The sequence below is a fragment of the Musa acuminata genome, chromosome BXJ2-4, assembly GCF_036884655.1.
Source record: "Musa acuminata AAA Group cultivar baxijiao chromosome BXJ2-4, Cavendish_Baxijiao_AAA, whole genome shotgun sequence".
In the NCBI taxonomy this organism is placed as follows: domain Eukaryota; kingdom Viridiplantae; phylum Streptophyta; class Magnoliopsida; order Zingiberales; family Musaceae; genus Musa; species Musa acuminata.
Genome location: NC_088341.1, coordinates 32539939 through 32562519, shown reverse-complemented (window position 1 = coordinate 32562519; position 22581 = coordinate 32539939). Strand labels below are relative to the sequence as shown.

General features: G+C 36.3%; 2 protein-coding genes across 3 annotated transcripts; both read left to right on the top strand.

Moving 5' to 3' along the window:
• Positions 1–2841: 2841 nt before the first annotated feature.
• LOC135610359 (5'-3' exoribonuclease 4-like) lies at positions 2842–22554 on the top strand. 2 transcript variants are annotated; one of them, XM_065104767.1, is made up of 24 exons: positions 2842–3124; positions 3204–3306; positions 3401–3477; positions 3559–3750; positions 3830–3949; positions 4040–4102; positions 4183–4308; positions 7170–7334; positions 7530–7607; positions 7889–7966; positions 9410–9472; positions 9627–9696; positions 9834–9943; positions 10298–10368; positions 11033–11161; positions 11249–11325; positions 11404–11444; positions 15016–15090; positions 15201–15358; positions 18617–18721; positions 18897–18972; positions 19046–19125; positions 19247–20832; positions 22312–22554. In XM_065104767.1, the coding sequence occupies exons 1-23, from the start codon at positions 2921–2923 to the stop codon at positions 19578–19580; spliced, it is 2595 nt and encodes an 864-aa protein (XP_064960839.1). In that variant the 5' UTR covers positions 2842–2920; the 3' UTR covers positions 19581–20832; positions 22312–22554. The 2 variants fall into 2 exon arrangements, with proteins under 2 accessions (XP_064960839.1, XP_064960840.1); XM_065104768.1 differs by lacking the exons at positions 2842–3124; positions 3204–3306 and having other exon boundaries at positions 3461–3477; positions 3566–3750.
• LOC135608747 (protein MOS2-like) lies at positions 20216–21155 on the top strand. Its single transcript, XM_065101784.1, has 2 exons — positions 20216–20832; positions 21095–21155. Exons 1-2 carry the CDS (start codon positions 20216–20218, stop codon positions 21153–21155), a joined length of 678 nt encoding a protein of 225 aa, XP_064957856.1.
• Positions 22555–22581: the final 27 nt, after the last annotated feature.

The following is a 22581-nucleotide window of genomic DNA, read 5'->3' as shown; positions in this document are numbered from 1 at the left end:
GATATTATCCTCACTAATCTTTCAATTCTGTCCTTAGAAATATGTACCAAATAATTATATTATAATTAAAAGATTTATCATTATTGAAACTATATTTTAATTTAATATTTAATTATAAATCTACCAATGTCTTTGTAAACTCAAGATTCTAAATAATTTTATATAAATCATCATACAAAATTTCATAAGAAACTTTTATTAAATCATAAAATATACTGAGTTTATCATTATAAAAAGAGATAATATCATAATTCATCAATTATATATAGAAAAACTGAATTTCTAGAAATAGTAAAAAATAATATGTATCTGTAAGGTCCATCACATGATCCGTCTCTAAGTGTAGGCGATAAGTTCTCATTATTATCACTTTCAGTTTAAGATAATTCCTTATAATGATGAATCTTCATGTTTTTTTTATTTTTGGGTTGAAAAAAATCTCTACATATTATTGGTAACATGAGTTGAAGCACTAAAATCAATACAATAAGTATTATAAGGAACATCTATAATATTTAATTTATAACATACAATAGTCGAGTTTAATTTTTTTTTTGAACCAAGTCTTATGTTTAACGTAATAATTTTTTATATGTCTTTTATTACCATAAAAGAAATATAAATTTATTTGATTGATGATGTTTCAACCTTATTTTTTCGTACTCTTGAGTAATAGTTAAAATATTACGATATCTTTCCTGCCTTAATATTAATTCATTCCAAACATATATATTAGTCAATTCACTTAAGTCCATTTATTATTATTTGTATTGTACTGCATCTTAAATTGGTTAAACTAAAGAGAAAGAGAATTAAGAATACACTATACGAGAAAAGATTTATTCACATTTATACCTTATATTTTAAACTTTGTAGTCTTGTAGATCAAATTGAGGATGTGATCGTGAGTTGCTCGAGTGTCATCATTACTAATTATAGTCAATTTTTTTATTAATGTATTAGTCAATGACTTACCGATATATTTAAATATATTTTCTATGATCCTCAAATATTTCTATGCACTAGTTACATACGATAATGAAAAATTAATGTTATTTATAATTATTATTATTACAAATATTAAGCTTATTAAATTATTCCTAAATATTTATTTCATTAATTTGATTTAAAGTATTTTTATCGACCAAATCGTTGGATTTTCCAAAAATCAATATTACTTTAGGATGTAATACAATTAGTATAAACTATTTATGCTTTAACTATTTTGATAATTTGAGCTAGAGTGTATAGAAACACTAAAAATATGATAGTGTACGAAGGAAGGATCACTGTAAAATATAAAACAACATTAATACTTATGAACTATAGATATATATCCAGTGGATATTGAAGATTATTTATGAATGAATAATATCTTAAATAATACAATTATCTTTTGATATATAATCCGAAACTACAAGAATATCTAAAATAATATTATCATACCGACATATAATTATTGGAGTTTGATTTTTCCTTAGAATTATATACATTTCATAATTATGTATCATTATGACTATTATTTTTTAATATAATATAAAATTAATTCTTTAATATAAATTTATAAGTTATTGATCTAAACTACTTTGATGACTATAACATTAATATAATAATATAAATATAATTTAAAATATTTGTATGAATAAAGAAAATATTTATGATATGAGAGCTGTGTTGGTGTGGGGATGACTAGGACGCACATGTGATCTTATGTATATCAAATCGGGCAAAAAAAAAATTTAGAACAAGATTCTCAATTAATTGGATCCACAAATTAAAAAAATCATTCTCAAAGATACTTACAAATTTCGTAATTACCTTAGTTTTTTAATATAATGAGAAATAATAAAAATCTCATAAAATTGGTATAATCTCATCCTCTTAGATTGTTGCTTCTTCCCTACATTATGTTTCTTTTTATAAAAAATATCAATTATTTTCATATACTTTATATTTTTAACATAATGTACGATTATATATAAATCCTACAAATTTACCAAACATGTGATATGATCGATTGAAATTGATTCCACTGACATAATCCAAAATTTAATTAAGTCCATGTCTGATCAGATTCTGATAACCATGCTTATAAGTTTGGAAATAAAATATTCATCATTGTAATTTGTAGTGTATATATATATATATACATAAATATATATATACACATATATATACATATGTTTGTATATATATGTATATATACAAACATATATATACATACATATATATATTTATATGTATATACATAAAAAAGTATACATATATATGTATGTATGTATATATGTACACAAATATTTATACATGAATAAGGTGCATATGAAAATTTCAAACCATCTATTTCTTCTTCCTTCTTTTTTTGGAAAATATGAATTATTTGATTTAGGCTTAGAAACATCAAAACAAAATACATATTTTCGATTACCTATTGCTTTTAGGTTCATCGTGTGTTCATCAAATTGACAATCGTAAGGTTGGATTAAAGGCTTAAATAAACCATCAAATGACCGTATTTTCCTCATTTAACCTTTCAATTTTGAAATTATCGCCTTAATCCTTGCTTTTGTCAATTACAGGCTTCAAAATATCGTTTGAATCAGAAAGAAACGTTGTTTTACTCTCAAGAAACCCAACGAAATCTAAAGATAAATTACAGATCAGAGAGGCTCTTGGTATCATTCATTAACATTCGGTCGCGGTGGGGCCGATGGCACACGCGTTAAATCATGATTGGCCCAAAGAAGCGGCCCTGATTCTTCTTGCATACGACGGAACGGTGAGTTCCCGTCACCGCCCTGACCGTATCTCCTCTTCCAGAGGCTCGTATATATAGTATGTTGTCTCTCCCAATCGGTGACTCTAAACCCTAAACCCAAACCCTAGCGCCTCTCGAGAACTCGGGAAATCGGCATCGATACGGATGGGAATTCCCGCTTTCTACCGGTGGCTGGTCGATCGGTACCCCCTCTCGGTGGTGCAGGTCCGCGAAGAAGCTCCCGTGGTCGTCAATGGCGTCCAGGTTCCAATCGACTCGAGCAGGCCGAACCCTAACGGCGTCGAGTTCGACAACCTCTATCTTGATATGAACGGCATCGTCCACCCTTGCTTCCATCCAGAAGATCGGGTATAGTATCTTTGTCTTGTCTTGGGTTTCTTGAATCTTAATGAAGTTGATTACTTTTTTACATTTTCGGACATTTTAGCCTCCTCCCAAGTCGTATGACGAGGTTTACAAGGCAGTGTTCGTGTACATTGATCACCTTTTCTCCTTGGTTCGTCCTCGGAAGCTCCTGTACATGGCAATCGGTGAGTTGGGATCCCAAAGGTTCCAATTTTGGAGTAACCTAGATATTCTTTTGCTATGTATTTGTGGTTATTTTTAGTCGTCCTGGTTTCTTAGATGGAGTAGCTCCCAGAGCGAAGATGAATCAGCAACGAGCGAGGCGGTTCAGGGCTGCTAAAGATAGAGCTGATGCAGTGAGTTAGTTGTGAACGTTGTATCATCTAAGCTCCCAAGTCTATCTATATCGGTTTTTATTGATTAAAGCAATTTTCTAGGCAGCAGAGGCAGAGAAGCTGAGAGATGACTTCGAGTCTCAGCCTGAGAAATTATGCAATCCAGAAGAAATCAACAAAATGGATTCAAATGTCATCACACCTGGGACTGAGTTCATGGCTTTGTTGTCGTCTGCCCTTCGGTATTACATTTGCTTAAGAATAAATAGTGATCCTGGATGGCGAGGTATTAAGGTATATTTTTAACAATTGTTTCTCAGTTACTGTATGTGCTTGTGCAACAGACCTGTGTGAATACTGACCTTTTCCATAGGTCATTCTATCCGATGCTAGTGTGCCGGGTGAGGGCGAGCACAAAATAGCATCATATATTCACTCACAGAGGAACCTTCCTGGATTTGACCCAAATGCAAGACATTGTTTGTATGGTTTGGTAGATTTTCTTTCCATGTTTCTTTCACCAGTTATTTATTGGTTTTATTTGCTCTTTCTAAGGTTAGATTAACATGTTCTGTGGTTTTAGGATGCTGACTTAATCATGCTTGCACTAGCAACACATGAAATACATTTTTCTATACTAAGAGAGGTTTGCATTCGGGAAGCTTTGGCATGTCTTCTATACTTGTTAATTCTTGTCAACTGTTGAACATTTAAATTGTTGTGTAGGACGTTCGTGTTGCAAGGCGTACCGAAAGAACTTCAAAATTTGAAAACAAAAACAAGTCTTCAAGTAAAGAAGGGAAAGTGTGGAATCATGAAGTTAACCATGAGGTGCCAAGAAAAAAGTTCCAGGTTCGTGCCATACAATGTCTTTTAGATATTGAGAGTTTTATTCTGTCATTTCCTTGTTTCTCCTCACTCTTGCACCATTCTTTCACTCTCACTCTCTCTTTCTCTTCGTACTTCCATTTATCTCCACCTCCACCATCACTACTGTTTCTTGTTCCTTCCTTTCAGAGATGCTTTAATTTGTTAACCGTGCTTTATATCTGTCCTATATGCTTCCAGTTTGATTGATCTGTCATTAATTTTTTATGCTTCCAAAAGCTTCAGCCAGATCATGGAAACAATCTTTTTTCTTGTGGTAAGGCTGCACACGTGAACTCTTCCTAGACCTTGCACTGATAGGACTTCTGTGCAGTAGGCTGCTTTTCACAGAGCTTCAGTCAATCAGAGTTGAGTTAATCTATTTGGATTTAATCACCTTCAATTCAGTATCTTGCAACTAATAAGGTTTCCTTTACCTCTATGCAATTCATCAGGAGCTTAACCAATAAGACTAGTAGGATGTTGAAAAAGAGTTATGGATATAGAAAATCACCAACAAGGATCATGGAGAATAAATAATAAAAACTATGGTGAAGAGAAGAAAGGAGGGTGTGCTTTTACTTATTTATTTTTATTTTGTGGTGTGTGTGTTGGGAGGCAAAGAAATCCAAGGCTTTTGTATCTCAATTCACTTTTCCTTCTTGCTTTTTTCTTTCTTTTGCCCATCTGACCATGTGAGGCAATTAATGTGATAACTCTATGGATTTGAGATGTTGCAAGTATTTGTTGTTTGTGACTTGATAAACTTATTTACTTCTATATCATACAATCTTTTGAAGAAAGGCATATGTGGCATTCTGATTATATCAAAAAAAAAAAAAAGGATCTGTGACTCATAGTAGAATGTCTTCTAGAATGCAACAAATGGATCTATGGTTTTCCATCGATGAATGCTAAATGGTGACATATGATTTGAATTGGACAATTAATATGAGGTCCAGGTCATATGGGATCATCCAATCATTGCATCTAACCTAAATCAGTGTTTTTAATAGGCACTCGGGCACTCTCCTAAGCGCTCGTGCAAGGCGAGGCGAGGTCCAAGTGCCTCGCACGACCTCCAGGCTACGTGATTCACTAAAGCGTTGCCTGGGCTCTCGTTTGAGCCCAAATGCTAGGCACTTTTGGTTAGCGCTCAAGTGAAAGTGATGTAGCACAAGAGATTGGAAGAGAAAGGACAAGATTCGAAGAGAAAGGGGCCCAGGTGAGAAGGAGGGCACTGACTTGAAGGCGAATACAACAAAAACGATCAGTGCTCGGTGGTGGAGAATTGATTAGTACTCGACGACAGATTGGAGGTAGAAGACGTGATCTTGTTGGAAGATGTGATTTCATTGGAGGACATGATCTCTCTCTCTTTAACGATCTACCTTTTCTCACGCCCAAGATGTGATGCCTGATGGACAGATGTGAATATAAATGCAATAAGTAGCACGCTAAGTATTAAATCATAATAAATAGCACTCTTGGTTTCAATTTCGTTGTGTCAAGATGCCAGTTGACTCACTCATTTCTAGATTTGGGCCAGGAATCGCCCTATCGAATGGGATTGAGCTCAAATTACAAGTCAACTCAGGCGTAGCGGTCAAAGAATCACATCATTATGAATAGTATATATATATATATATATATATATATATATATACACATGATAATTGAATATCAATGTGCAAATACTATTGGGGCTCAACTAATATATGGATTCGTTGATCTAATGTCATATGGAAGATTTTGAATCGTCGAATTAGGACATGACTCTATGTACATTGACATGGAATCAACCTGTTTAGGTAAACCTACTGTTGCTTCTACTCTTACGGGTAATACAATCATTTCAAACTAGCTAAAAACCCCATATCTGCTGTACTATAGCTCCCTTGTTGATCTCCATTTTTTATAGTATATATTTCAAGCCGAGCCATGTGATTTCAACTTGATGTGGTATTTTTATTTTTGTGATCATATTTATTAATTATAATATATATTTTAATATTTTAATATTTTGGAGCGTCTCGCTTCACTCAGGCGGGTGCTTAGAGCCTTGAGCGTTTTGGGACCTTGGCGCTTAACGCTTTTAAAAACACTGACCTGAATACGGTCTCAGATCTCCATTACCAACTTAGTATATGTATAAGTATTTTGGCAGCTTCTTGGTTAGTAGCTCTTTTTTATGGCCTTTGGATCATATTAGATAAAATAATTTATAATTTTGACCAAATCATGATGGGCTTGGATTTGATGTGAACCTAATCCACCGATGTCATTACGATGGATGGTTATTGTTTTTCTCAACAGTTATACTAGGTAGATGTTTTAATTTATGCATATATTTAAAATCACAAATGGTTACTATTTTACCTGACTTCAAGTCCTTCAGGAACTTCTAAATTCTAATAATGCTTATGTGGGTTGCTTGTTGCTTATGGCCTGATCATTTTAGCTTGGAGTTGTGTTACTTATCTTTAGAATGTTGTAATTGCACCTACCTTAATAGTTATGTGCATGAGATGCATCTACTCTCTCTTTTTTGGAAGAAAATGGTGTTAGTGGTGTGTTAATATTTTCAAAAAAAATCTTGGAAGCTCATCCATACAAGCTATATCATGCTAGGGCCTTGTTTCATGAAATTAACATAGAACAGAAGTATTATTATGAAATAATTGGTTCCTTAACAAGGAACCAAAGACAAAAAAGGTTCTCTGTAAGATCTAAAATCCTGTTCCCTATAACTCATTTCAGTCTTTTGTTTGTTATTGTTCTATTTAGCTTTTGCTCCAGTTGTTGCATTTCCTGAATATGTGGCTTAAAGTTGATTTTTCTTGCAGTTTCTCAATATATGGGTACTGAGAGACTACTTGCAACATGACCTGAAAATATTTGGTGCCAAAATGAAGATTGACTTGGAGCGCTTGATTGATGATTTTGTTTTCATATGTTTGTTTGTTGGAAATGACTTTCTTCCCCATGTTCCTTCTCTAGAAATTTCGGAGGTTCGATATGGCGATGCTTTCTCTTTTTCATTTTGATATATTTGTGCTTATGCTTAAAGCTTCTTTACAAGCTACTCAATTTGAAGGTTATAATCTTCTGTTGTTCTGCTAACATTTCACTATTTGGCTTTATACAATTCTTTATTTTGTATGTTCGTGTCATGTTGATGCCGTTTCTTTCTCTATCACATGCAGGGAGCAATTGATCTGCTTATGACCGTCTACAAAAAGGAGTTTGCTGCAATGGGTGGTTATTTAACCAACTCTTTTGAGGTTTGCCAGATAAACGTATTTTGATTGTGTAGTTTCTACCTAGAATAGTTTACATATATACGTATTTCTTTTATAGAGGGAATGCGCATTCACGGCTAAAGCCTTAAACTGCATGTGCATCTCATTGACAGTCAATGTCTGTTTTATTTACATAATCTTAATTTAAAAACTCAATTGTGAAACTTCAACTTATGTTAATCACCTGGACTATATTTTGGTACTCTTTTGTGTCACTGTAAAGAAAAGGGGTCGTTAGTTGCTTCTAATTATTTGTTCTATAGGTGAACCTGGAACGGGTTGAGCATTTCCTACAGATAGTTGGATCTCATGAAAGTGCTATCTTTCGAAAGCGCATTCAGGTACCTTAATATTGTTTTAACCTTTAAAATATTAATCTTAAATTCTGTAAATAAAAGTAATGGAATTTCATCTGGATGCAGTTGGCATGATTTGTAGAACTTTTGATGAAAATTTCAGAAATTAGCAAAGATCTTGTTATTGATAAATCATTTGAAAATCATGTGCGAAAGAGACTAGAGGTAGTAATTTGAGGCCCTATCCTCATTCTGATCTTGGTCTTACATGAGGCGGCCAGAAGAAGAATAGGGTAGGGGTAATGGCAGGTAGTGAGCTCTTAGCTAAAGCTAGCTCTGTGATCTGCTCTCTTAGCTAAAGCTAGCTCTGTGGCTTTGGCAGAAGACTATCATATGATTGCTTTTCTATCTGGACTCTTTTGTTGTATTTGATTTTTTACCTCATCCCATCCCAGGGTACTAGCTCAGTAGAATGTCATCTCTCTTCGAGCCTGTTCTATTGGTACAAAGTAAGCCTACACATTTCAATTTATAAGGAAGATAAGTGCATCCAGTGTTATTCTTTTTGCTTCCCGCTGGTTTGCCTGATGCCTTGAGAGGGTAAATGCAGTTCGGAGGGAGGCAATAATCCAAACCTGCCCTTGTTCCCTTCATAGTTTCTTAGTCTTCTATTAGTTGATGATCGCTTACTGGAAACTATTAAGGCCTTATTGAGTCATGTGCAACCAGATAACTAATTTGTTCTTCATTATTCTTTTGAAAATTGCTTTTAAGACTGAAATCTAAATGAGCATGTACTAGTGGATGGTTATTCACTGCCTTTAGCCTCTGATCCAGAAATGTGCAAAGCCTGACAATCAAAACAGAACCCTTTCCCTGTCAATATGAAGTAGGTAGAGGACAAAATAAAAACAATTGCAAGCGCTTCATTGGAGATTTGATAGAGAGTCTTTGATTGGCTGGTAATCTAACAGCATCCATCCTTTAATGCTTGTGCTAATCCACTGAATTAATTTTGAGCTACGAGTCTGGACTTACTTTTTCTATCAAAGTTGTAGATACATAAAATGCTATGTGTAATTCAACAAGTCTCCAGAAAAGATGAGGATCTTATCTTATTTATTTCTGTTCTATTGAGATTCTATAACCTAGCAAACTTTGTTCCTCTTAGATTACTTTTAGTTTAGACTCAATTTAAACATCAATATCATTTGTATTTGATTCTTTTTGATTTGGTATATGCATACAAGAAATTGCAAAAGTTGAAAATACATATTACTTTAGTCAACATAAGTTTTATTGGATGAAATGACTTATGTCCTACTCTTTTGAGTTATGACATTATAGTACAACATTTCCAGAGCTATAAATATGACAAGGCCTGGTGTATTATGACTTTCTTACTTAATTATTCACTACATCAAGCAGATTACAATTTTTGATCGTTGAACAAGAACTAATTTCATCTTTCAACTTGCGTATCTGCAGTTACAGAGGGAAATGAATAGTCATTTGCGAGATGCTGTGGAGGTCGAACAGAAAATAGGATCTGTAAGTGTCCCTTAATTCCTTGGGATCCGACAGCTTTGGGTGTAATGTTGTTTAATTTTCTCCAACAAACCTTTCAGAATTAGATTCATCAGTACTATGAATCTGTGACTTGTAATGCTATTAGAATTTCACTGGACCTTTGTTTATGCTGCAGATTTGGATGAAGAGTTTCGAGAGGTCTGCAAATTTTCTCGGCAGAAGCAACCCAAATAGTACAGCATCTGGTATTGCAAAAGCATTGTTATGTTGCTTTTGTTTTTCCTTTGGGTTTATGTGTGAGCATGTGTTATGTTGCTATTGTGATAAAACAATTATGCACAAGCTCACAGAACACACTCAAGATTCCTCATTTCTTTTTTAGTATTGAAGGGGCAGGTACAGCAGGGAGAAGAGGAGTGGAAAGAAGAGTACTATTCTGAGAAGTTTGAAGTCAAGTCTGAAGATGAATGCCAGAAACTCAAGAGACATGCAGTGAGCAAACTTACATCTGCTACTAACCGTGAATCGATGAAATACAAGTGTTTCATTAGTAATGTTTTAGTTCATACTTGGCCATGTATCTTGAGATCATTTGTTACTATATGACCTTGCAAGCTTGGGCCTTAAGCTTTGATTGTTAATATTAAAGGTTATTGATCAATTCATTTATCGAGGATTTGGTTTTAGGAAATGAAGAAATTTTTTTTCCATGTCTTGTGGTTTCATATTTGCTCAACTTCCTTTAAACTTTAACTACTATATCCAGTTTTGGTTTGTTCAATCTTCACTGAAAGTGGAACTAGAGCTACAACCATTCAGATACTAAATAACAGGTTTTGACTGCAGGTTGAAAAGTATGTTGAAGGGATCTGCTGGGTCATGCACTACTACTACCAAGGAGTCTGTTCCTGGCAATGGTTTGTGCTACGATCTGCTTATCTTGTATTATACTGTACTCTTTCCTGTTTCTAGGAATATAATATATTATTGAAATATTCTAGGTTAACTTTGTTTTGAGTAACAGGAAGTTTATGTGGTAGTTTGTACATTTAGTGTTCCCCCTAGTTTCTACTCGTCCAAGCTTTAATTTACAGAAAATTTGATGTGACCTAGGAATTCCATACCTCACAGATATTGGGTTCCAGAGGTCATGTCAGGTCTGATCTTTATAATAGTATGCTGCCCACCTCTGTAGCTTGGGAAATTGATAATCTTCTACAAGATAGTGTGTATGATCGTTTTTTAGGGTTTTGGAGAATGAAAGGGATGAAGCAGAATGTCGTGGGAGGAAGAACAAGACTAGAGGGAGGAAGCACTCAAAAGAGGAGAAGAAAGTCGGGCCAATCTGACCTTTATAATATTATTATTAATAAAAAATCTGATACATTAGTGTACTCCTTTTATTATTGTGCATCCTATCTGTCTCTCTATTTATATTTCTGTATATGTATGTTTGTATATATATTTGAACATGTGTTTACGTTGTATATATTTGTGTTTGTGTTTATACGTATATGCACATATTGCATGTGCATATTGTTTTTTTTTCTTTTTTAACTACAAAAAAAAATCAATTTTCAGGTTTTATCCATATCACTATGCTCCATTTGCTTCAGATTTTCTTGACTTGAAGGACTTGGAAGTTCAGTTTAAACTTGGAATCCCATTCAAGCCATTTAATCAACTTATGGGTGTACTTCCTGCTGCAAGGTTCAAACTAATTTAAGCTTGCTAAATGATATTTCCTTTATTTTGCTGGCATCAACTTGACTTGTGGTTCATGTTGTCCATGGTTAGTGCACATGCACTGCCTTTGCGTTACAGGAATTTGATGACTGATCCATCTTCTTCGATAATTGATTTTTATCCAGCAGGTTAGCCTACACTCTTAAGGATGCGAAATTTGTGTGTCTTTGGAAACAAAACTTTATTATTATTAATTTTTTGTACAGATTTTGAGCTTGATATGAATGGTAAGCGTTTCTCCTGGCAGGTAATGATCTACATCCTGCATATTTTCATGACTAAAATGACATATTTATTATTTATGTCTGTCCTTTGTAATGTATTGTCATGCCAGTCATGGATCCAGACATTTTATATGATGCTAATATCAGCATGCCTGTGTAGTCTGCTGTGTCAGTAATGTGGGCACATGCACCTATCTTGCACTTTGCTGAGTATGGACTTGTACTTGTGCTGTTATAAAATTGACATATATTAGCTTGCATGATATATGTCTCCTCAAGTGGTTATCTTCTTTTTTATATCCTTAGAAATTATGATAGTTGTATTCACATTTCACCAAATAAGTGCCTTTGATAACACCATCTGCCTTTTTGAACCCGAAACTATTGATTTTATGCCTTTATGGTCTTCTGCTACTAGTTTAACGCATCCAATAGGTGACAATAGGAGGAAGAAAAATGCACTTTAAAAGTCCTTATAGCTTTTCGTGTACCATATATTGTAAATGTTGATAGTGATTTCCCAATATGATCTGAACCATTGGCTTTAGGGATGATGAATTACTTGCAGTTCTATAATTTCCACGGAGGTGTTAACGATAAGAGTTTCATCTTCCATAATAAGATTTCATTCATGAAATGTTCGGCTTCATTATCATTTATGTCACTGACTTGATATGGTTATTTTATCTTAACACTATCTTGTATATGTAGATACATTAACCCTTTCCCCCTCCATTGGATAATCCATTTCTATCTTCAAATTATTTCCCAAATCTAGATATTTCTAAAAAATGCTTGCTTAAACTATTTCTATCTCCAGATTATTTGCCAAATCTAGACATTTTTTCTAATTGAGGTGTCCTTGAGGTTAAAAACATAGATGTGGTCGTTTTTGTTTTCTAAAGAGACACTTAGTGGACTGTGGTCTACAGAACTAAAGGCCCTTTAAGGCAGCCTTTCTCCTATGCTAAAAGTGCATAGGACTATCACAGAAAAAAATGGAAAAAACAATGTTAACCACATCTTCTAGTTATATATGAACTCATCTTTTGCATCCGATTCTAAATTCTATGTCAGCATGGTGTGCAACTGAAACTATTGTTCCTAAGAAAATGGAAAAATCGGAGCATTATAGCTCAGCAGTACCAAATGCCAATCAGTAGGTCCCATTAATATGCCAAATAGATGAAAATAATAGAGAACTTACAAGAGGATCAGCATGAAACCTAGTTTCTACGCAATAATATGATTTGGTGGCCTTGTATATGGATAAATATGAAGAATACTGCATGCGCGTTTAGATTCTCTGACGCATCCTTGAGCTTGGCAAACTAACAAGTCACTTAAGAAACCAATAATGGAGGCAGACTAATTATTGCACAATACCATTCAGGATTCAAAGCCCTTTTCATGTTGCTCACATTGGCTACTGGATTGATTCTCCACTGCACATGAAAAAAAGACATCCCCTGCGAGAAACCCTGTTTTGGGATATAATTGTCAACCTGCATGTCTAAAAGTGCAACAGAATACAAAAGAATCATCCTACCATTGATCGCCTACGTATCTGTACAGCAAGAATCCCTTGAGGAAAATATGGGAATACAGAATCCAACAGTTATCATGATATTAGTTATCATTGTTGTACTCATTGTCAACAGGGGTTTCTTTCCACTTGCTAATCTTCCGTGCATAATAGTTTAATATGCATGTGCTGATTATTGTGTTCCTATTTTGTAGACTGAATATTTTGGTTGAGGCAAGTAGCTTTAGCGAGAAGAATGTTTTCGTAATCATGAATCAAGCTATCTCATGCCTGTAAATGAGTAACCAAAATCTTTAAGTTCGGGTTAGGTGGTCTGTGATAAACTCCTTCGGTTCATCTGCAAGATTTTTGTTATTAGATTGATTTTAACAATCTTACATACCTATGAGTACCTCCAAAGATTTTACAAGTCGTGAGAACATCTTTTGGAAATTGATTTGTGATGTGAATTTTGCAATTGTAATCTAGCAGTGTTAACTTATAAAACATCATGCATTAGTGATTAGACAATGTTAGTTGGAATAGTTATCAGTATCAGAATGGAATGACATGAATTGTTGATTAATGTGCATATGATTTTGAAATAAAAACTTTTATGCATGTTGTAATACTGCATGCAAGGATTCGTCAATTTGATGAAGAAATTAAACACCAAAAACAGAGTAAATATCAAATAACAAACTAAACAGGGAAACACATTTTTTTTCAAATGTTTTGATCTTGCAGGAATGAGGAAGAACCTGAGCTAGAGGGAGCAACAAATGGAACTAGACTTAGTGGGATTTGAGTAAAGTGTCTGAATTGATGAGTGAGGTTGATGTTTCAACCCAAATTGGAATGGAACCCAATTAGCATGGTTGTTAGAAGTAAGCTTGGGTAAGAGGGAGTCAAACGATTCATAAGGAAAGACATTTCACAAAATCAACATGATGAGAAATGAAAATTCTTTTTGTTGATAGATCAAAACATTTAAAGGTACTTTGATTGAAAGAATATCCAAGAAAAACACATGTTTTAGATCGGGCTCAGCTTGTTATGGGTGTAAGGTTTTAACCACGGATAGTATAGGCACCCAAAAACACGTCTTTTTCTATAATTAGGACTTGATTCAAATTTTTTTTCAAATGATGTTACCATATGGAGAACAGAGGTGGGCATATGATTAATAAGGTAGGTTATTGGAAGAAAGGCATGAGACCAGAATGGAAGAGGTAAGGAAGCTTCTGTAACTTAGTTGAGTGAGTTGGTTGCCAAGTGCTGATTCTTCCATGACACCTGAGCCTATGTCATCCTGCTCATATTATTTTCTGTGAACATATGGGATTGAGTGAGTTGGTTTCCAAGTGCAGCTCAAGTTGTTCGTCAACTTAGTTGATCTGCATTTATAAGTGTATACCAGAATATAATAGGTAGAGAAGTTGAATTGAGGGTATAAAGAAAGTAACTTTATGAAGATTACTTAATTATTAACTTTTGTCAGATTAATATGTAGGCTAAGGAACCTTGCAAGGTCTATTACAGAGCAATCCATGATCAGATTAATATGTAGTCTTATTTTTGGTTAACTGAAGATGTACCGGATCTGTTTTTCTAGATTTTCTATCATTTCAGGGCCTAGTAAAATTTCGGAGTTGCTCTGTGAAAATGAATTTGAACTGGAACCAATATGATAGGTATCCTTTTCAACCAATTTATGGCCCACTGTTCTAAAACAACATGCTTATATGACGATGGTGATTCTCTTTTCTTCTTTATTATTTTGTGTCCATGTGTTGAACGAATGGGATTGATGACATTCAATTCCTTGAAACAGCTGAAGGAATAGAAACATTGGAAAAAGTTGGCATATAGTTGAGTATCAATCCTATCAAAAAGGACACATATAGTTATGTAGACTAATTATGTCTCTTGAAAGTTTTGCCTAAGCTTTCTATAACTAAATATTTTTGTATTTCTTTTGTAAATGACAGGCAGAAATATAATTTCTGGGTTCTATTCTACAGTATTTTCATGTAGCATCATACACCTTTCTTTCTCTTGGTGTACAGGCAGTATGTAAACTACCATTCGTTGACGAATCCCGCCTTCTTGCGGAAGTAAAAAGAGTAGAATACACATTAACGGTAAACATTATTTATTCCATGTGCTCTTAGTTGCTAGTTGTTGATGAATTTTGACATTGTAGTTTAGTACTTCTATTGTCTTGGATCTTTTATGCTAATCTAAATTATAGGATGATGAAAAGCAAAGGAACAGCTGGAGTATGGATATGCTCTTTGTTCATTTCTCACATCCATTAACATCAAAGATTCGCTCCTTTTATCGGCGGAAGAAGGATCATCCAAAACTTCCCAAGACCAAACTCAAAAAAAGAATAGATCCCAAAATCAGGTTCTTTCTCAATTATCATATTGCTATATGGGAGTTAAATAAGCAGAAAGCTGAAGAAGAAATGACAAATGATATTTCATTGTTTGTGAGTCAGGGAACTTTTCAAGAGTTTTTATTCAAGCATTGCTAAAATATTGGACCAGGTTATCAGTTAGTAGTAGTACACTGCCAAAAGTATTAAATAATATCAACCCATAAACTTCATACATGTATAAACTTCTGTGTTCTTGATATATGTACAAATATAGATATGTACCATAAATAACATTTGTATGTTGTATATCATTATCAACATGTCTATGTTTTTGCAAAAGTTAAATCTTTATCAAATATAAATGTACTTATTGAAACAATGAGGATATCCATGGCTTAGATTATTCCACTAGTATAGGTGCATTATTAGTATACTGTAGGTATCTTCATGTCAATGTTTTTGTGAAAGTTCTTATCAAATATAAAATCCGCTCATTGAAATAATGAAGAAAGTGGATGGCTTAAATTACTCCACTGGTGTTGGTGCATTATTAATCTACTTGAGTAACATGTCTATGGTTTAATTTTGTTGATTGTTTGCATGATCAACGAAAGGTGTCCATGCTAATAAGCAGAAATTTTAGAATTATGTACTAGGGAAGTCATCGGGCCTTGAGTGCTCGTGTAGGTGCTTGGTTGAGGCGAGCTGAGGCTCAAGCACCTCAATGGTTGGGGCAGTCTAGGTGGGTGTCTGCAATTGGATGTAGCCCGAGTGCTAGGAGGCTCAGGCGCGTGCTTGGTTCTTCTCCCTCTTATTCCCTCTCGCATTCCCCCCCTCCACAATCACACCCCTCTCTTCCCTCCTCCCATATAGCTTCCCTCCTAACTAACAAGAGCACCCCTCTCCCTTGTCCTTCTCCTCGCTCTTCTCCTTCTCATTGCTTCTTCTCCCTTTCCTTTGTTCTCGCTATCCCCTCCCACTTTCTCGTCCTCTGCGGTTGCCCCCTTCCCTCCTCCTCCTCCTCCCTCTTCTCCTTCTCATTGCTTCTTCTCCCTTTCCTTTGTTCTCGCTATCCCCTCCCACTTTCTCGTCCTCTGCGGTTGCCCCCTTCCCTCCTCCTCCTTCTCCCTCTTCTCCTTCTCATTGCTTCTTCTCCCTTTCCTTTGTTCTCGCTATCCCCTCCCACTTTCTCGTCCTCTGCGGTTGCCCCCTTCCCTCCTCCTCCTCCTCCTCCTTGATAGATGATCCCCTCCCAATCAGTGATTTAAAAAGGCGCTCGGGCGAGGTGAGGCCTCTCCTCGCCCGAGCGCCTCGCTTCACTTCCAGGCAGCGTGCTTCAAAGAGGTGCCGCATGGGCGCTCGCCCGAGCCCAGGCGCTGGACGCTTTGGACGAGCGCCTGGGTTAAACCAGGCGATCGAACCAGGATTTTAGGTCTGGTTCGGTCTCCGGTGTTTAGTTTGTTCAATCGAACCAACTAAAATCAATATCAGCTGTCGCTGCCCAACCCTAACCTTGCTCGTTGCCGCTGTCGCTCCCGCTGTCGCTGCTCGCAACCGTTGTCGTCGCTCCCGCTGCTCGCCGCTCCTACTCCCGTTGCCGCTGCTCGTCGTTGCCGCTACCGTTGTCGCTGCTGCTGCCGCCGCTGTCGCTGCTCGCCACTACTGCTCCCGCTGCCGCTGCCTCCTTACACTCCCGCTCCCACTGCTGTTGCCTCCTTACACTCCCGCTGCCACTGCCTCTGCCTCTGCCTCCATACACTCCTGCTGTCGCTGCTTCCTTACACTCCCACTGCCACTACCGCTGCCGCTGCCTCCTTACACCCGCTGCCGCTGTCGCTCCCGCTTCCTCTTTTCTCAGTCAGTACCCCCTTACACTATTCCTTCTTCTCATTCTGTATACTGTTAACAGTATACTGTATACTGTTAATATTGTTAGGTTTATTTGAAATTATTAAATTTCAATACTGTTAATAGATTAATAATATATTATTCTTAATTTAATAGCATATTTTTATTTAAAATTTTAAATAATTATATTTATTAATTATATTATATATTTTTATATTTTAGTACATCGTTTCGCTCGGGCGAGCGCCTAGCACCTCAGGCGTTTTTGGACCTTAGCGCCTTTTGGCGCATAACGCTTTTTAAATCACTGCTCCCAATCAATAGCCGTCGAGCCTCCTTGGACCCCGACAACCCCCCCTCTCCTCCCTTTTGAATAATTAAGAGTCAATTTCAATATTCTCATTTTTATTTTAGTGATCATACTTCTCCTACATTTTAATATTCATGAGCGACTCGCCTTGCTCGGGGCGCCTAGTGCCTCAAGCGTGTTGACACCTTATCGCCTTTTAGTGCCTATTGCCGTTGACTATATTGGTATATACATGGCTATTGTTTGGTTAAATAACAGTTCTTTGTAGTTCTCCGTGGCTCATCAACATTGTCAATCCTCTTCAGGAAGAAGCCATACAATCCTTTTTTTTTAATGATAGCTTCCATCACAATTCGACTTTGAATGAGTTATGCTCATAAAGCTGACAATGTAATTTATTCTGTCAGCTAACACTTTCTTTAGTTGACTTTTCAAGTCTCTAGATTATAATAATTCTTGGTTTGAGTAACTTCATTATAAGGTTGTTAAGCACTCCATGTGGTAATGTAAGTAGGGTTTAATTTGTCATATGAGTCAGAGACCTTGGGTTTCTCTATTACAATCTTTTTATTTTCTTGAGTTTTGTTGAGTAATTTATGTTTTTTTTGTGAGTGACTAAAGTGTTCAAAATCTTAAGATATTATGACTTTAGGACCGATCATAGTATAGCAGAGAGTCTTATGATTTATGTTTTATTTTCTTTTAACTTTAGGACCTCTAATGCAATAGATAGAAGGGTTCTTATTTCATACTCATCACTATCAAGAAGGTTTTGAATACCTAATAACTTTGTTAATGACTAGGTTTGTGGTTTGTATGTTTTGTTCTAGGGGTTTGACAGTTTTTTGTCAACAAAGTTCTTAGAACTCATTGTTTTAGTGACTTGTTTGCAGCAGATGTAACTTATCTTTGATCAGTTTATCGATCATGTTTGCTGATATTTCTTGTTATGTTTTAGTCTTGTTTTGCTATTTTTGCACATCTTTTGAGTTATATTAGGAAATTTGTTATTGGTTTGTTGTGACTGAAGATTTATATTTATAAGCATGCTAAATAACATTATCATAAGATACATTATTTGGAGATCAAGCTGAATTTCTGTGCTTAATTGGCTGTTTCTCTGCAGTTCTGGGATGAATGGATTCATTTACATTTCTGATAAGACCATTTTCTCACCGGAAATTTTTTCACCTATTGAGGGCATGACATTGATAACAAAGAATAAGACCATGTGAGGAAGCTTATCCTGGTATTTGAAAATTTGATTTCTGACAAAAATTACAGTGAGATTGACATTGAAAATCTCTCATACCCTCTCCATGTTGTTTGATTGCCCACCTATGACCTATACTGAAATTTTCATAATGTTTCTTTTGACTTGTTTACATGGTTTTATGGACTTCCAGATTTGTGTACTATAAAATCCCTCCCATCCAAACACACATCTCGAAGATACCATCTGGAGTCATCTTACCTAATAAGGTATGTAATCTCATTCTCTAAACTCTTCATTAGTGCTTTGTGGCCTTGGCTATAAGAATTTATTTACATGCAGTCAATCAGCAAAAAAGATGTTCAACCGGCACCAGTACTGTGGCATGAAAGATCGATGTTTAAGAGAAAAAACCTTGAGAGGTGAGTCCCGACCGTCGGTTGGTTTCATCTGACTTGTTCATTTCTTGTTTGGTGTAATAATCTGATTGGGTCATTCTGTTCACCATTCCTCTGCACTTGTGTTCTTGGACTGGGTATACAGGCCCCTTTCCCATGCAATAGCTGGGCATCGTCTGTCGCAGTTGGCTTGCAGCCTTGTGTCTAATCATTACCGTGAAAGGAAGCAAGCAGTTAATGTAAGAAAACTCGACAAGAATGCTATCAATGGTCAATGCAAGATGCAGAAGATGCTCGAGCAAAGGACCATCCATGAGAGCAACGGCAACGGTAATGTACTTGGGAAAAGGAAACACAGGGGTGGCAGTAGGAGGAAAAAGAAGGTTCAAGTCATGAGCCAAGAGAGTGGCCAAAACACTAGCAACTTGGGAAAAAGGAAACGTGGAGGCCACGGGCGACATAAGAGAAAGAGGAATTAAGCACTGTTTTCAGAGTTGCTGCATTCTTGTCCCGTTAATTAGTGGGAATCTGTCGCAAAGCCGATGCTGGCACAGATGTTGGTATCACAATGACAGAAATGGCGGTCAAATCTCTCACCTTCAGCTTTTAGAGTCTCCGATCCTTTCCATTTTTTTAATTTACAGATCAGATGTCACAGATCAAACCCTTGTTATTTGTTTTATTTAATTTATTTCGGGCAACAAAACTGCTGCTTCATTGTGTATTAATAGTTGGGTAATTAGAACTACAGTACGTGATAAGGAGAGTACGGAATGGCCTGACCTAATTGTCAACGTGCATTTTGGAACGTTTCTCCATGGGGTGAATGTGCGGCTTATTTTGTTTTCAAAATTTTATTTTATTGAATAATTGACATATCGTTTACAGGTGGATTCGAAATTCGGAATTAAGACATATTTTATGTTTGTCATCGAAAACCAAGTTTTCATGCTGAGTTAGTTAACCAAGGCTTCTGCTATTTCTCCTGTCACCAATAGAAATCATCCAAACATAAAATGTTCTCGGTCCCGACTTGTTTCACGACTAAGAACCTCACGACCACCTGTCTAGCATCAACAACTCAAACGGCTGCTCTCTTCCTAGAGCCTTTAGCATGGAGAAAGAGACGACGGCAAAGATCTCCTTCACTCTTTCCTCATCCTCGTCTCGCCCCAATCCCTCCGCGGCCCAAATCCCGTCTCAATCCTTCCCTTACCGAGGAGCCGTCACCGCCTCCACCCAAGGAGACCCCGGAGACGAGGGCGAGGATGGCGTCGCCAAGCCCCAGTTCATCTCCGTCTTCGACGCATCCCAAACCCTAGCCGTCTCCCACGACGCCAGGTCCGTCATCATCCCTCCCGTCCCGGACGCCAAGACGAAGTGCCCCCTCCCTGTTCCCGCCCCCGATGACGATTACATGCGCTGGAAGTTCAGAGACGACATGAAGGATCTTCCCCAAGATCGTGGGTTGGATGAGTTTAAGGACATCAGGGTTGAGGACTTCCCGTTCGCCTATCTCGCTGGATATGGGTGGTCGGAGGGCCAGGTGATCGGGCGGAACAAGATGCTGGCAGATCCCAAGGTCGTTGAACACAAGAGGAGATATGGAACTGAAGGGCTCGGGTATCACAAGAGAAAGAAAGAAACTCGGACCCTGCAACAAGAAGAACAGATCGGTGGTCTGTGCTTGTCGAACGAGGGTCAGTCTCGAGCAGCTTTCGAGGGCAATAGGTACGAGTGCCGCAATCACTGGTCTCGTGAATACTCTTCTTGCGTACAAGTGTATTATTCGTTCTTTCAGTAGCTATTTTGGATCGTTCTTCTTATAGATAACAGTAGCTTCTCTTGTTATTTGATCCTGTATCTTGAATTCATCTCTCTTGTGGCTGTTCTAACAATATCTAGTAAAATAATCATATAATGAAAGAGATTATTTGTAACAAAAAAAAAAGTGACTTGTAATTTACATTCCATAGTTCTATTGAATTCCTAGGTTTGGAATGAGAAGAGTTTTGGGAATTGAAATCCCTTGGAAATTGGTTCCAAACAAGTAGCAAAAGTACAGTTTTTAGGTAAATATCATGAATATACACAACTAAAGTTATTTATCATTTTCTCCAAGGAAACAAATTTAGTTCATTGCTGCTGTAGGTTTTTAGCTCAATTGAGGAAGACTAGTCAGATATAGCTTGACCTAGTGGTGATAAATCAGGAAGCAGACAAATAGTAGTGAACTGGACACAAATGGGCTTGGGTTTTCAGTTTGGATCAGGTTTTCATATCAAGATCTTGGATGCTTAATCTGTTTGGATAAGACGTTTTGTCAGATTATCGATGAAACCATCATAGATTTTGAGTTTTATTTTCGTAATCGAATTCAGACTAACTTCAGGAACAATCTTTCTTTTTTCTTGGCTTGCTAGATGATGATATAGTTTTTGATTAATTCTATGAACTTATCCATGTTGGTGCACCCCATGATACTCGTCAATGACTGCTACATGAGGTTCGCAAATTAATTTGCTTGAGAAATCAAGACTCACTGGTGTACCTGCTTTCATGGAAGCACTTGCACCATTCTCTATTTCGAGCCTATCAATCAGGTACATATAGAAGGTGCTAACAAGTTGGACTAGTTAAGTCTTTGTAAAATCATCGCAAGATCTTTGGATCAAAACCTGCCTTCACCATTTATACTTGTAAAAATAAAAGAAAAAGAAAAATCATGTGCATATACATGTTCCTTTTCTCTGTCCTTGATATCAGTACCTCTTCTTGACTGTGAGCCCTTGTTTGGGCCTTATAAAATGACCACTCATGCTATCCCTCTCTTTCAGTATCATGGCTGAAATTGATCCAGAGGAATCAGTATTGGGACTAAAGTTAATTCTATCGTTGCTATCTCTGATGATAAGTTAAACTCTGTTTTGTATATAGAGAGACCTATTATGATAACTACTGTGATGCCAATAAGTATAACTTGTGGACATGTAAACGGTGCTATAATTTCTAGAGTTCATCTGAGTATTTGTTGTTTTTAACTGCAAACATAGGGCAGTAGGTTTTATGAATGCATTTTGCTGAATATGAAAGTCTTATTCAATCGCTTAGGTGTGTGTTGTTGTGAAGTAGTCAGTTCTTTGTACATATTCTCTACTGAAGGTTTTTAGTTTTTTATGTTCTTAGGGTAATATTTTAAGGATTTTGCAGGTAAGGAGTTCACATTGCTGAGTTTAGATGTTGAGGTAGAGCAGTCCAACATTATCTGCACCAAAACACAGCATGCTGGGGATTCACTGGAGTTTAGGCATAAGCAAATGTTTTCAGTACTCCTTACTAGGTTTGAAATTCTACATGTTGAGCTAGTGTATACAATGTGGCTTACTGTGTTTAGATGTAGTAGAAGATTCTCTCCTTTTTTTTAAAGCACAAAGCACACAGGTAATTAATTCACTATGGTTTATGCATTGACGTCTATTT